The sequence below is a fragment of the Setaria viridis genome, chromosome 4 (genome assembly GCF_005286985.2).
Source record: "Setaria viridis chromosome 4, Setaria_viridis_v4.0, whole genome shotgun sequence".
Classification (NCBI taxonomy): Eukaryota; Viridiplantae; Streptophyta; class Magnoliopsida; order Poales; family Poaceae; genus Setaria; species Setaria viridis.
The window spans coordinates 9,318,517-9,333,773 of NC_048266.2; the positions used below are offsets into that span (position 1 = coordinate 9,318,517).

Below are 15,257 nucleotides of genomic sequence, written 5' to 3' on the forward strand. Positions count from 1 at the left end.
GGGCCTTAAGCCAGGCCCTCCAAGGTCCATATCAGAGGATTTCATGCATAATACAATGCTTTAACGACACAACAAGTCAATTTTGAGTTACAATTAGTACTGAAAGGAGCATAAATATTACTTTGAAGACCTCCTCAGCCGTAGGATGGGTTCACCAAATAGTCGCAGTCGCTTGACAGTTGAAGACGGTACTTTCGGCGCGGCCTGCATATCTACAATGGGATCTTGGCCAGCTTTGAGCTTCACCTCTGTTGCTTGAGTTTTGTCTACGTCAGTGGGGTTCACCACTGGGATCAACCTGAACGGCATCTTGAGGCTCTGGATCATCCTCAATCTCGATCAACTCCTCGATGATCGACGACATGTTTTGAGCGACCACAGCAGCCGCCTTCTCCGCTTCGGTCGCCTCGTTGAGTACCTGCAAACCACCAATGTCATCTTGAGTAGACACGGTGGCAATATTGGAAACGGCTATCAAGAGTATATGATACTTAGAACCTTATCCTTCCTCATAGGTAATTATCTTAGGGGGCACATTATCCGCAGCGATGGATTTCTTCATGGCCCATTTTGCAGCAATGGTTTGTTTCTTCTTCGGTGGCATAGGGATCGTGGCTTCAAGCTCCTTTGGAGCCAAGTGCTTCTTCGACCTGGAGGACGATCCGACCTTTGGAGATGGTCGGGTCTCAACTTCATATTTCTCCATGGCATCAGAACTATTGCCGCTGGAGGACTCGACTACTTCTTCCTCCTGGTCATTACCTATCATGCCTTCCCGTGTAAACACGCGAGGAGCGGCTTCACATGATTCTTCGGATCCGGGAGGAGGAGGGGTAGAGAAGTACAAAGCAACACCTTCCTGCAAAATGAAACAAGTCAGTTGACAAGTACATTCAAAATAAGTACTCAGGGGCTGAGGCCACAGGTACTTACAGGCTTTAGCGGGTGTGAAGCGCTGAATTCCTGCACAATAGTTGGGATCCCGCTCACGTTCTTGAACATTCACTTGAGCCTAGCCATGATTGCATCCATGCTGATTTTGTTAGCAGAGAATCTGGAAGGATCATCAAGGCTGGTGTACTCGTAGTCTAAATGACAACGCTGCTGCAACAGTTGAATCCGTCACTTCATAAAGCTGAATGCAACACCAAGACTGGTCAGACCTTATTCCTTTAGATCTCCTATCCGCTTTACCAGCTCTAGTACTTGCAGGCAATCGCCATTCTTTGGCTCATCAAGCTAGTGGTTGTTCCATGAGGGGGGATACCCTGTCAGTTTGGGTAGTTTCGGATGATGGTTGCCAATGTAGCACCACATCTCCTTCCACCCGGTATTGGAGTCTATCAACTCGTAATTCAGATAATGGCTTCTTGCTATCTCCCGCATTTGGATCCCGGTGCCTCCAATCAAGAGAGTATGATCTTTTGAGGGTTGTGGCTTTACTCGGAAAAACTTCCGGAATAATTGAAAGTGCGACCTAATCCCTAGAAAGGCTTCGCACAAATGAGCGAAGATTGCAATATGGAGGATCCCATTGGGGTTCAAATGCGCCAACTCCAATTTATAATAATGCAGTAAACCTTGGAAGAAATCTGAAGAAGGCAATGCAAGGCCTCGCTCGATGAAGTGGGAAAAAATTACCATCTCATCAGGATAGGACTCCAAAGGGTAGGCATTTCCATATGCAGATCGCCAGTTGATGAATTCCTGATGTTGGAGTAAATTGGCGGCTACGAGCACCTTGATATCCTCCTCCTTCAGAGTTGACTACTTCCAGGCACAGACGGGATTTGGTGGTGCAGTCAAATCGGTCTTCCCGTAATTGGGTGCCGGCAACTGCGGCTCCTTCTTGTCGGACCTCTTCTTCTTCTTGCCCTCACCCGCTTTGGACGCAACAACCTTCCTTCCCATCTTTGATGTCACGAGCATTTTCAGTCGAATAGCTCAGGGGCTGCTTGGTGGGGGCACGGTGGCGCTAGTGTTCAGAGATCGAACAGTGGCGGCGGCGCTAGGGCTAAAGTGTGGAAATTGGAAAGGCAACTGGCAAAGGTAAAACGGAAGGGATAACTTCCTCCGTTATTTTTCATAGTGGCACGGTAACAACGGCACAAATAAAGGGATTTCTGATTTGAAGGATCCCCAGATTTTGGGATACCTGATTGGCAATTACCTTTATTTCAGAAGGAGATAAGATCTCCTTTTAGAGATGGTCACGTTGACCAAAGGTTGAACCTTATACCCACTAAACTAGTCGGCTACAAGGCTTCGTGGTTGTGTGCCACATGTTCATCGGTAAAAAAAAATTTTCTCCGGGTTTTAAGGGGAAAGTGATGCGAATTACAGATTGACCCTCATCCTGATTCTTCGATTCAACCTAAGGCTCGGGGGCTACTCCATATGGAGTGCCACTTTTGTCGTACTTCCACATAAAATTCAAGATTGAAAGATATGAGACTGAGTTAAATGAGGCTTGAGTACATTCTAGCCGTATGGCAGTTTTTGGGTAACTTTGAAGATTCAACCAGATGAAGTACTCGAAGAGCACTAAAACTAGTCAGAGAAGTCTGCAAAAATACTCGAAACGGTTGCATTTGACTAAAAAGTACTCGAAGGCTAGTCGTACATACATCTATGGACCCACCAGAAGGTTTGGATAGTCCTAAATATGGGGTTGGATACCAAGATGCATATGACATGGAGACTATGGCATAGGATGGCATAGTCTACATGGAAAGATAGGAACTAGTCAAGTTTACATGGAAAGATAGGAACTAGTCAAGGATTAGAAAAGAACTCATAGTAATAAGAGTAGAACTCCTCTAGTCGTATCCGACCTGTAACCCTGCCTCCAACAACCAACCTGTAACCCTGCCTCCAGCAATATAAGGTGAGGTAGGGACCCCTCCAAAGCAATTCAATCCATCCAACAAACAGAACATAGGGTATTACGCAATCTAGTGGCCCGAACCTGTATAAATCGTGTGTCTACGTTTACCTTCGAGTTTCTGATCTCGATGAGCCCTACTAACTAAAACACTACGTCGGGCACCCCCCTTGGTAGGTTGCCAGGTTTAAACACCAACAGGTGGTGGATCCTCAACCTCCACTAAGATAGCGTGCATCGAGCAACATCCATGACAAAGGTATGAATCCGGACACCTCCATGGTAGGGGCAACACTTGGTAGAGGTGTGGATCCGGTGAGCTCCACGATTGGGACGAGGTGTGAGGTGACCTCCATGACAATTCTGGTGGGGACAATCCCCGGGGTGATTGAGGTTTGGGCGACCATGGTGGTACTGCAAGGTTGATCTATTAGTTCTTGTGTGTGTCTCCAAAGAATATTCGATCAGCAATGACCCCCTAAATTTCATGTATCCAATGGTTCTTTGTATTTCTCCTTTGTATGTTTTTTAGATGATTCAAAGATCCTTATTCTTGACTTTTTTTTCTTGTGCTATTCCATTTGCAACTTTTGTGTGTGGGTGTTTTAGCTTGACGATGGGAGCTTATTGTGAGGAGAGGGATGACATACTACGACGATGATTGTAAACCTCATTCTTCTTATAGACTGGGCAACTCAGACCTAGGTTGATGAGGTCAGGTCCTGTGGCAGTTAGAGTAGGCGTGGCGGCGAAGTGTACTAACGCAATGTTGGGTCTGGCGCAATGAGGTAGGAGGGACTCATCTTCCTCACTATTCCTTGTCTCCTTTTCTTTCCTTACACTTTTTCTTCTTCCTTTACTCTGTTTTCTTCTTCCTTCCTTCTTCCATGCATTAATTTGTAGGAGGGGCTGGAGAGGGGGGTTCCAATGCGTCCAAAGTTGTAGGAGGGGCTTGAGCCCTGTCCACCCCACCGCTAGATCTGCCCCTACACCAATCGTTAGTGATAGCTGAGTTGTTCGATTTGATACACCTCAACCTTTTGGGCTTTTGGGGATTACTGCAGGTGGCTATCTTAACAAATCCCAAGAAAAAAACTATTTTCATAGGTGGTTAATTAGCATAAGAAAGCAATTGTGGAAATGTATTTCCGCATGGGGTTAACATTGTCATGGAACTTGATTTCCAAAGGCGAGTCACTGGCACCCGCGAAAATCATCAATTTCTATAGGCATTTGATCTTGATCATAAACAGGTGACTAAATGCATGTATAAACAAGTTATTACCCGTTTGTGAAAATTGTTGTTATAGTACTACTGCCATCCATGTCCCCCCTCTTAGTCTCTTGTCCCAACGGCTGTGCCATTAAAGCACTATCATATCATTGTACGATGCAGCATCCCTCCTAAGCTTAGGGTTTAGTCCTGACTAAAATTCATGTCACATCGAATATTTGGAGGTTAATTAGGAGGACTAAATATGAGCTAATTATAAAACTAATTACACAGATGGAGGCTAATTCACGAGACGAATCTATTAAGCCTAATTAATTCATCATTAGCACATGTTTACTGTAGCATCACATTGTCAAATCATGGACTAATTAGGTTTAATAGATTCGTCTCGCAAATTAGTCTTCATCTCTACAATTAGTTTTGTAATTAGCCTATGTTTAATACTCCTAATTAATATCTAAACATTCGATGTGACAGGAATTTTAGAAGGTGCTAAAGAAACAAACACCCCCTTATTGTACTCCCAGCCCAACCCAAAACCTCAAACAGCCATGACTTTAATCTTGTTAGAGCCTTGCTAAAGTTGGGAAATGATGATTCAAAACGCAAATCGTGGTATAACCCGGCAAATCTAAAATCAGGTGCTGGGAGGCGGTATAACCAGAAAAATTTGGAGGGTCTTACGTGTTGGGAAAAAAGATATGTACCAAATCATTGCATAAAAATTGCAAAGTGAATTAAAAAAAAGGAAAAGATCCAAATTACTCCTCAAGTATGACCAAAGTCTAGATAACCTACTAAACTATTTTTTTGTTCAGTTTGCTCCCATAATAACTATTTTTCTCAAGTTTGACCAAATTTATAGAGAAACGTGTCAAGTATATGTCATCAAATAGATATATTATAAAAAATATATCTTATGGTAAATCTAATGGCACTTATTTCATACCATAAATATACGTAGTTTTTTCCTATAATCTTGGTCAAACTTAAAAAAGTTTGACTTAGGACAATCCTAAAACAACTTATTTTTTGGGACGGAGGAAATATGTTAACTAATCCAATTTACCCCTCAATAGGGTTTGTCTCTTTTGTTTTTGTTTCTCCACACAAAAGTGGAGTTTTAAGTTGTAGATTTGTCTTTTTTTCTCTCCACACATAGGTTGGAGAAACTCCTCAACAATTTGAGGTTCTATTTACACCGACATACAATGAAACCAATGTGTTAATAGCACATGGCATTGTTCATGGTCTCCAATAATGATAATTTCTCAAGAATTACTCCCTCTAGTTATAAATTACTTATGTGTAGTCAACAATTAAAGCTTGCCACGAATCAGTATAAGTGTATTTAATTTGATTTTGAAAATATTATGAGCTGATTCGTCTTACAATTTATGTTTTATTTTACTTAATTAGAGGCTCCTATACATGAATTATGGAGTCTACATTAATACTTATGAGACGTGCTAGAAAATAGATAAATCTTATAATCTCATAAAAATAGGCTATCAATTCGGTAGAGTGTACTCATTATTGACAAATGGTAGCCATTGGAATATCATATTATCTAAAAAAATTATTAACCTCAACCATTATAAAAAAGTCTAAACATGAGATAATTTCCATAATGTAGATTTAAAATATTCACCCCTACCATTAAAAATAACTCAAATTAACGCCACAAATCTTTATCTGTATTAGCCACCTAAATTTTCATATAACTTACCCATCTATGCTATTATTAATAAAAGTAATCTAAAGTGAACCTAAATGGTCATCTAAATTATCTATCTCAGACATTCGAGTTCTTGGTTTTGCAGTCTTCCCGCCTATAAATCTACCACTTGGATACCTCCTAGGTGGACTGTTGGTCCCTAAATCCGACACTCCCTACCCTTATTATATACTAAATTACCAACTTATATATTTCTTAATATAGAAAAGACTAGGTCAAGGTATACGTGCATGCTGTGTGTCAGCATGCAGTCCATGCATACACGTATGCAATAAGTAATAAGTATACCAATTTTCATATTGAAAACATAGCTTGTCCTAAGGTTCCAACTAAAAACATGTTGGACACACGTAGCGGTCTAATATAAATAAGAAAAAATATGAATGGGGATGAAAAATACATATAGAATAATTGGTAACCCAAGTATATTACGAGAGGATAAAAATATTGAGTACTTATATGTGTATTCGTTAGAAAATTGACAAATGTGAGAGGGCAAAGATAAGAAACTTTGATTATAGCAATGGGCTTTAAATTTATTCACGGATTCCAATAATTATGTCTCTTAAATTGCTAGGATATTCAGGAGCGTGAGTTGATGAACTGGTTATTATAATTATATGATTCTATTTACATCAATTTTCAAGAGAAATTAGGAGTCAAAGTTGTGTTTAGAGACCACATTGTCACATTATAAAACATCACTTATTTGTGAACGGAGGGAGCATCAAAAGCTCATTTCTTTGGTCCAAACTTTGCCTTTGGCTGAAGAAGGTGCTGAAAGTTTAGAGTTTATTTTACATTGATCAATACTGGAGTAAATTCATCAATATATTAGACACGTTAAACCACTAAAACAAGCATACCACTGCTAGTGTGCCATTATGGCACAGGTATAACCAACACAAACAGACCATGCTGTTATGGTCTTATATATGGATTGCGAAAAATCCTAGTATACTCAAGTGAGGCAGCAAAATAGTGCTAATTAGGTTTACCTAAACAGAACCTCACCGCGCAGCTTTGCAAGAGACAAACAGGAAGTATATGCTATTGCTCATTTGCTCTGATAGTGGCACCTAACTTGACCAGTCCTGAAGACCACCCACAATTTCTAGTCTAAAAGTATCAAACTGAACGCAGCGCTTGCTTCACTTTTGCATCACTTTCCTGAAAGGAATGCACTAGTTGTTGTTGTTGCTCATATGGTCCCCCTGAATTCATCATGCAGCAGGTGCTTTCTTTATGTAGTCCCCCACATTTATATCCAAATATATATGTTCCTTTTTTGCTGAATAAACTACAAAAAATATATTTATTTTAGCCACTTAGGACTTAAGCACAACAGCAACAAGGGAGGAAAAAAGAGGAACAAACTCATCTAGTAACAGGTAATTGGGGATTAACACTGGGGGGCAGCAAAGAATTGAATTATTTTCACTCCTCTCCGAAGCGGCCATTAATCTTGCGCCTTTTGCTTGGTGAAGCCGAGCTTACCGACGAAGGCGTTGACCTCAGCAGCTCCGATGCAGGTATTTTCCTCCTTGTCGTGGTGGCCATTGGTACTAGCTGCTGCAGTAGCTGGTAGCAACTTCTAATCTCTTCCTGTAAAAAAAAAATTCTCATCAATTACTGACACAAGATTGCAAATGTCTTCAGTTGATCATGCATGCCATGAGCTGGTCAGTCAGTTACCCACCTCAGTCAGGCCAGTGCACCATGAAGCTGCTGTTTCAGGGCTGATGCTGATGCATGGCATGCCTGGTATCTCAGTTACTGCGCTCAGCACGGCGGCTGCCGCCATTGATGCAGGGCAGTGGTTCAGGAACTCGGCTTCTGCTCCATGACAATAAATTCTAGGATTAGCTTTGCGGCTATTCATGTCACTTTTTGTTTATCTGCTACTAATTGGATGACACACCGACACTATGAATTTGGATTGTTCAAGCTATAATTGGTGTTTGATTTGTCCAATGAGCAGTGGATCCCAGTGATCTCCTTCCTATGTACGACAGGGCTCGCAATTAATCCTGATGAACATGGTACTGATTACTGACGCTCTGAACCCCATGTTCTCATCAAAGAGAGGAAAAGAACATAAAGACACAACGGCACTGCAGAGGCATACAGAGTTCATCAGATATTCAAATTATCAGCTAGCTGTGTGCCTTTCAAGTATTATTGCATTTAAGGTTACAAAGACAGTAAACTGATCTATTTTTCTGTCTTCGAAAAAAGAAGCAGAAAAGGAAAAAGAAAACAGAAGTTAGGTGTACCATGGATTGCATCGAGAGTAATTTGGCATGCTCTCAAGACCAAATTTCTTGTGCACCTTCCTGACGAATCTGCCTTGCAAGCAAAGAGATCAATGAACGCAAAAGGCGTAAGTGACCGGAGCCTCCAATCTAGCTTGACTAGGACGAAGAGCTCCATCCTTTGAACCGTCCGCGGTTCAAAAATGCACCTTGTGCTCTCAATCTATTGGCATTGATCAGCAAAGTACGCATATGCGTAAGAGACGTTGCATGAGACAAACGCAAGGATGTGACATAAGAAAAGGATGAGGACCCAAGGGTTGGTAAAACTGGTTGAAGTTTACCTGAAGCTCCAGGAGGGGAGGTACTGAGATTTCCTCCATCTTGGCAGCCAGAGACAAGCAGGCCACAGATAGCAACTGAAACGCCCATCCATAATCCTGGACGGATTTGGATCAGGAAAAAGGACGAACCGGATCAGCAATTTTGACTGAAATTCGATGCCATACATGGTACTACTTACAATAAGCACAATCTTGTGTAACAATGGAAGATAGCGTGCCGTGGCACTCGATCTCAGTTGCAAATGTTGTGCACTAGTAGTGTAACCCGAATTCGGCTACTTCCTTGTACAAATTTGTGGAAAGGGACGTCTCTCCCTCTCAATTGCATTTTTTTTGTTTGATAGAGGAGCAGACAAATTTGGTAAAACGTGAACCAATCGGTAAAATTTGGTCCTATCCGACAACTATGCTTAGCTCCAAATCTGAACAGTGGCCCGGCCTGATGATCATATAGTTCATCACGATCTGGCGCTTGTGAAAAGAACAGCATTACAGTCACATGCATGCCGCGTCTGACGCCTACTAATGGCAAAGGCTCCCTGTTCAATTACACATGCTATGTGACAAACAAAATTGGCCTGTTTAACCTAGAATTGCATCTTTGCCCGAAACATTCCTCATGCTTTTGTGTGTACTGTCCTATGCTGGATACGCTCCCATCAATCCAATAATCCATCTCTTCGCACTTAGTACGTGGCACCCTGGCCCACATGTCATGGGCACATTGGTGCAACCATTTCGTGATTAATTAATTCCAAACTGCCTTATAATTGTATGTAATCGGACGTAGGTTGAGAGGGTGGGGCCCACTTACCGGCAGCCTACTGGAGGACAGGAACCTGTCCATGTAGCTCACGGCGAGGTAGGCCGTCGCCGGCTGGAAGCCGTGGTACGACCGGGCCTGGTAGACGAGCACGTCAGGCACATACGAGAACGGGGAGAAGAAAAATCGTAAAGAAATGCATCGCGGAAGCCAACCAAACGGAGGCAGTGACGCTGCACCTTGAGGATCCAGGACACGGACTCCGCCCAGCCGGCCGGCCGGTCGTCGTCGCTCCTCGGCCTGCCGGGACATCCCGCCACCGGCGAGCACGCGGCACCCCAGGTGACGGCGGACACCTCGGGGTAGCAGCACTCCTCGGGCACCAGCTGCTGCTCACGGAAGCCGGTGGTGTCCCCGGCCCAGCAGGGTCGCCCCGAGTCGCCGCCGCGCTCCAGCAGCTCGCCCGCGTCCTCGCCGCACAGGAGGAGCGCGTCGTCGTCGTCGTCGCGGCACGGCATGGCCGTCGTCTGCTCCCGCATCGACCCCCTCATCGCCTCCTTGCAACACTGCCCATCTCTGCTCCCAATGCTTTGCTGGGAGTAGAGCTAGGTGTGTGCTATGTAGTGTGGAGTGTACTTCCTCCAGTTACGCTGTGGTACAGTGATAGAGCAAAAGCTTAGTGCAGTGGTGGACTGTGTGTATGAGATGGTGATGGGGTGGTGCTGTGCTGTATACAAGTATAGTGTGTATTTGATGTCCTTATTTTGATTGGTTTGGGGTTTGGACCACGTCGTACTGTTTTCTTACTCTTGTCTTGACTCTACTATAGTACTGTGCGCCACAAGCACCGAGATCGTGCTAGGAGAGGAGGGAGAAGATCGTATTCAATTCTTATCCACCCATCAGTATGTGTGCGTAGCTCGATGTATTTAGTCTAGCCCATCATCTGTAGTCAAGTTTTGGGCTATTCTTCCATATAGAGGCTGATTTAGAGCCTCGCAAAACAGCCAACAAACCGAGCCGGGTGATTGGATCAACGGTTAATAAGGTTGCTTATTCTTGAGAAGAATTGGCAAGAAAAAACATGAACTCCTTTTCTCAGCTGTTGCTACTGCCGGCATTGCATCAGACAGGGAACAAGTACACGATGCAACACACAACGTGAGGGAAGAGTAGGAGAAGAACAAGAAAAGTCGTTCAGATTGAATCGTCGATCACCCTCAAACTCATGATCAGAAGGAGGAAAGGAATGAGGTAGACACTTGTATATTCGGATCAAAACAAATCCACCACAAACGTGACCGATACGCACTGCTGTAAAACTCATCTTTAGTTCTAGTTGGACCCTCAAACTCATGATCAGAAGGAGGAAAGGAATGAGGTAGACACTTGTATATTCGGATCAAAACAAATCCACCACAAACGTGACCGATAGGCACTGCTGTAAAACTCATCTTTAGTTCTAGTTGGAACCCCTTGAACCCTGGTTTCCCAACCGGAACTACGAATTCGGGATTAGTCCCGACCTTTCGGGTAACTCACCCAGGACAAGAGATATCCTTTACTCCGTGTTGGTAATACCCGGAACCCTCTCAAGGCTTTAGGTCCGCTTTGTGTTACAAACCGATCCCAGTTGGCGTTACAAATCGGGACTAAAAAAGCCTCCGAAGAGTACGAAATTTAGAACTGGGAGTCTAATTCGTTCCAAGAATTTTGTGTAGGATCAATATCCAGTTTCCTACTAGTGATGGTATTACTTTAAATTAGGGAGGCCCGAACCCGTATTTTTTTTAGATAAAGGAAGCTTTACTAGATACAAAGTTTTGACTTCTGTAACAAAGCGGTATACATAGATCTTGAGATCGTGTGGCCAGGGCAGCCCGTCTGCCGACCCTAGTCACCAATCGCTGACAAGTCACTGGTGGATCCACCTTTAGTCTTGGTTGGTAAGGGATATAGATCCCCAAAAACCAACCAGGACTAACTATTCGGAACAAAAAGGGGCTTTTTTAGTACCGAGTTATTCACCCGGGACTAAAGACCCCCTTTAGTCCTGATTGGTAAAATCAACTGGGACTAAAATGGTTCAAAAAAATAAAAAAGAGGCCGTGCGCCGCCCGCACCGGCCCGCCGCTCGCCCGTCGTGCTCGCCCGCCGCCCGCCCGCGCCCGCCCACGCCGGCCCGTCGCTTTGCCTGGAAGAAAGGGAGAGGAGGAGGAAAGAATATAGGAAGAAGAGAAAGACCTGCACGAGGAGAAATTAAGGGAGAGGAGGAAGATAAGGGGCGCTGCCTGCCACCGGTGGAGCGGGATGTTTTGTCCCGGTTGGAAATACCAACCGGGACTAAAGGCTCCCCCTTTAGTCTCGATTGGAATTACCAACCGGGATTAAATCCTTTACCCCGTCAGACTTTTTCAGCCAAGTAGCCGTTACAACCGGGACTAAAGGAGGGGCTTTAGTCCCGGTTGGTCTTTCTAACTGGAACTAAAGCTCCCCCCGTCGGTGGTTCATTTTTGACCTAGGACTAAAGGTCCTTTAGTCCCGGGTCCAAAGATAATTGGGATAAAAAATGTTGGATGGAAGGTGAATTCTTTACCAATGAGTCAATGAAACATTAGATTTGAGATGCGTTAGTCATTTTAGGTCAATGCAGAGTTTTTGCACGGAACAATTATGGTGGATGTTTAGTTTGGGTATGGCGGTGAAACGGCGCCGAATTGAGCTTTGGAGCTACTGTCACTACCAAATTATACCACTCTGTTACATGGAGGCATGGAGGGCATCCACAAGCATTTCATGGTGGAGGAACAAAATTTCTTTTTACCACAAAAGCGCATACACTCTATGGTATAGCACGACACTCACTCCTGTGCGGCCATATCAAACACTGCGCCAGCAAAACTTTGTGCTGGCGGGTGCTATGAAACCTTAAGCCAGCACAAATGCCGTCTGTGCTGGCGGGTGCTTGCCCTGGCAAGCGACGATAGTCACCTGCCAGCACAGATGCTTTCTGTGCTGGCGGTGTTGTTACATCACCCGCCAGCACAGATTGTTTCTGTGCTAGCGGGTGCTTATGCCGCCCGTCAGAAAAATGTATTTTCCCATTCAATATATTATTTCCCATGAATTATTTATTATTTCTATTTCCACCGGTTTTTAGCCACCAAATTTAAATATGTATCTCCAACCAGATAACAACAAACTTGAATAATAAATAATTCAAATTATTAAAACTGCATCGTATGTAATAATAGATAATTTACATTATTAAAAATCCAACATTTGGAATAGAGTTGTTCTTTGCCACGCTAATATTAAACTACTACATCTATCTATAAAGATTTGTGCACTCGTCCGTCATCAACACACCATCTTAATCAAAGAATGCTCCATTCTCATAACAAATCTTACGTAGGATGAACCTCGCCACGTCCGTACAAATATTGTCAATTTGTTTGTCTTCGATCTTGCTATAGTTACTGTCGATGGTAGGCATCTGTAGGCCTACAGTAAATGAAGATTAGGATGTATTACTATTAGGAGGTTAGCACATGGCAGTGTATAAGAGACTTACTAGAAGCACACGTTTTCTTTTCAGATTACTACTAGAAGTAGTAGTAGCTGAAGGTTGTGGTGCAGAGGCAACTACCTCCTCTTCATGCAGAGTAGATGTTCTATGATGTCGCGGCGGGGAATGCATCGGGGATTGATCATCGTTCTATAGAGAAAATAATAGTTGGAGTTTATCATCTTCATGTGAACAACAAACATATCAGTAGCTAGTATATGAATGTGCATGCAGGTACCTGATGATCCATGGTTGGATCGTATTCAGGGTCATCTTCATCTAGATGCCTGCGAGACCTAGGTGGGCTTGGTTCGTACTCAGGTAGAGTAGAATACGATCCACGATCGTTGTCAGAATCTTGCATCCTCCTCGGAGGATTCAGACATTGTTCTCATTGTTCTCCATCGCTCTTAATATGCAAAATTGTAATACTTGCAATTAAAAATTATTTATGGATTTATACATATAAATATCATCAATTTAAACATATACATTATTCATCAATTTATGAATATTTATTTTTCATGAATTCATACATATTAATAAATATTTGTACACAAAACATTTCCTATCACAATTTATAAATATTGCTTATTCATGAATTTGTGCATATAAATAAATATTTTTACACCAAACTTTTCCTATCACAATTCATACATATTAATTATTCATGAATTTATGCATATCAATAAATATTTGTACACCAAACTTTTTCTTTCATAATTTATACATATTTATTATTCATGAAAATATCAATCCATAAATATTTATACACCAAATTTATCATTACATTTTCTTTTCTACAATAATTTGCAATCCAGTAACTATATTTGCATATGAAAAAAAACAATCGCTTGGGCTCAAGGAGAGGTAGAGGTGCTTTGGCTTGGGGGAGAGGAAGAGGCACGGCGGCCTCGAGGAGCAGCGGCAGCATGGGCTCAGGGAGGAGCGGCGGCGCTAGGGGAGGAGGTTGCGATTCGGGAAGAGTGGCGGCGCGGCATCACGAAGCGGCGGCACTGCCTCGCGGAGGGGCTGCGGTGCACGGAGAGGAGGCAGCGTGGCACCTCTCGCCAGCCACGGCAACATCGGGGAGGAGGGATGCGGGACGGCGTCGGGAAGGAGCGGAGGCATGGTGGCGTTGGGCGTCTGGGAGGTGGCACTGCGGCGTCGGGAGGAGCGGAGGGGTGGGGCCAGTACCATGAGCTCACGGGCCAGGGGAGGCCGGCGGTGGAGAGGAAGAAGGGGGCGCTCAGGGGGAGCTGAAGGTCGGGCCGGCCGGCGGCGCGAGCTCACGGGCCGACAGCGGAGACGAAGCGCGGCGGCGCTGGAGAAGCGGCGGCATGGTGGAAAATTCGGCGCAAAATTTTGGCAGCCTGACGGCATGTTTTAGATTTTGTGACGAGACTTAGAAAATTTCAAGCGCTCCCCTGACCTTTATAGGAAGGCATCAGTGCTCCTCTACGCCGCTCGCCAGCACAGCTCCTCTACGCTGGCAGGTGATATTAGCACCCGCTAGCACAGACGATTTGTGCTGGCAGGTGGCATTAAGCACCTACAAGCATAGAGTTTTCAGCAAATTTCAAATAATTTAAATACTTAATAAATAAGTTCAAAATTATTTCAAACTTCTACACCTGAACATAAATGTTATATAGTGCATGTAAAAAATATATTTTCATACATAATACAAATGTTTTGAATAGTTAGTTCACGTGTCATTATAGGTTGAAACACCTCATAAGTTGTAGGGTGATTATAACTTAGATATCCATTTGGGAAGGACGTACTGTTATACTATCTCAAAATTGTCTTATTATTTTTGGTCGATGTTGGTGTACTGGTAAAGTGGTGTTGACGCCAGATTTCGTCACTAGTAGAATCGGCGCCAAGAAGAGGGGGAATCGGAGAAGCACAGATTGGAATCGGTCAAATGGTGCTACAGTGTGAGATCGGCCGGTGACTTCTGTCTTGCTTCGGGTCGAACATACCAGAATCCCAAATCGGTAATCTTTTGCCGATGAGGAATCGGTCGATTAGGAGGATGGGCTGATTGGGCCTGTATGGGCTTAGAAGGGAATAGAAGGACGAGGTGGAAATCAGCCCACGAAGCGTGAAGTAACCAACCTAGCACGAATCGTGCTTGTAGATATTTGTTTTCTGTTTGAATTAGGGATAGAATTCTAGTCGGTTAAGAAGATATCTGTACGGGGCTATAAATAGCTGCCTTTGTAAATCTGTAATCATCAACCAATCAATACAACAAGCTACTTTTTCCTCGTACTTACTTTCAAGCAGGCGACTTCGCTACTACTTTTCTCTTTTTCACGAGTTCGTGCGGGTTGGCAGGGCTGCATCATCTTGATCTCCGGCCGATTCTGTAAGTTCCGTTTATCGAGTAATATCTAAGCTTTAACTTTGGGCGTATCGCTGTTGTTTCGTTTAGATTTATTCACTAGTTATCGATATTTGCT

General features: G+C 43.5%; 1 protein-coding gene across 3 annotated transcripts; it reads right to left on the bottom strand.

Annotated features, from left to right (window-relative positions):
- Positions 1-6,669: 6,669 nt before the first annotated feature.
- LOC117851484 (cyclin-D1-1) lies at positions 6,670-10,005 on the bottom strand. 3 transcript variants are annotated; one of them, XM_034733309.2, is made up of 7 exons: positions 9,458-9,951; positions 9,270-9,356; positions 8,456-8,551; positions 8,133-8,334; positions 7,556-7,692; positions 7,354-7,461; positions 6,670-7,156 (listed from the first exon to the last, which is right to left on the bottom strand). In XM_034733309.2, the coding sequence occupies exons 1-7, from the start codon at positions 9,767-9,769 to the stop codon at positions 7,118-7,120; spliced, it is 981 nt and encodes a 326-aa protein (XP_034589200.1). In that variant the 5' UTR covers positions 9,770-9,951; the 3' UTR covers positions 6,670-7,117. The 3 variants fall into 3 exon arrangements, with proteins under 3 accessions (XP_034589200.1, XP_034589199.1, XP_034589201.1); XM_034733308.2 differs by lacking the exon at positions 6,670-7,156 and having other exon boundaries at positions 7,220-7,461; positions 9,458-9,947; XM_034733310.2 differs by lacking the exons at positions 6,670-7,156; positions 7,354-7,461 and having other exon boundaries at positions 7,558-7,970; positions 9,458-10,005.
- Positions 10,006-15,257: the final 5,252 nt, after the last annotated feature.

Bases quoted from the DNA above. Each gene is read 5' to 3' on its own strand.
- LOC117851484 (XM_034733308.2), bottom strand. From the start codon at position 9,769: ATGAGGGGGTCGATGCGGGAGCAGACGACGGCCATGCCGTGCCGCGAC. The intron at 8,552-9,269 runs GTAAGTGGGCCC...AAATCCGTCCAG, and splicing joins TGTCCTCCAGTAGGCTGCCG to GATTATGGATGGGCGTTTCA. The intron at 7,693-8,132 runs GTACACCTAACT...GTCATGGAGCAG, and splicing joins TACTCTCGATGCAATCCATG to AAGCCGAGTTCCTGAACCAC.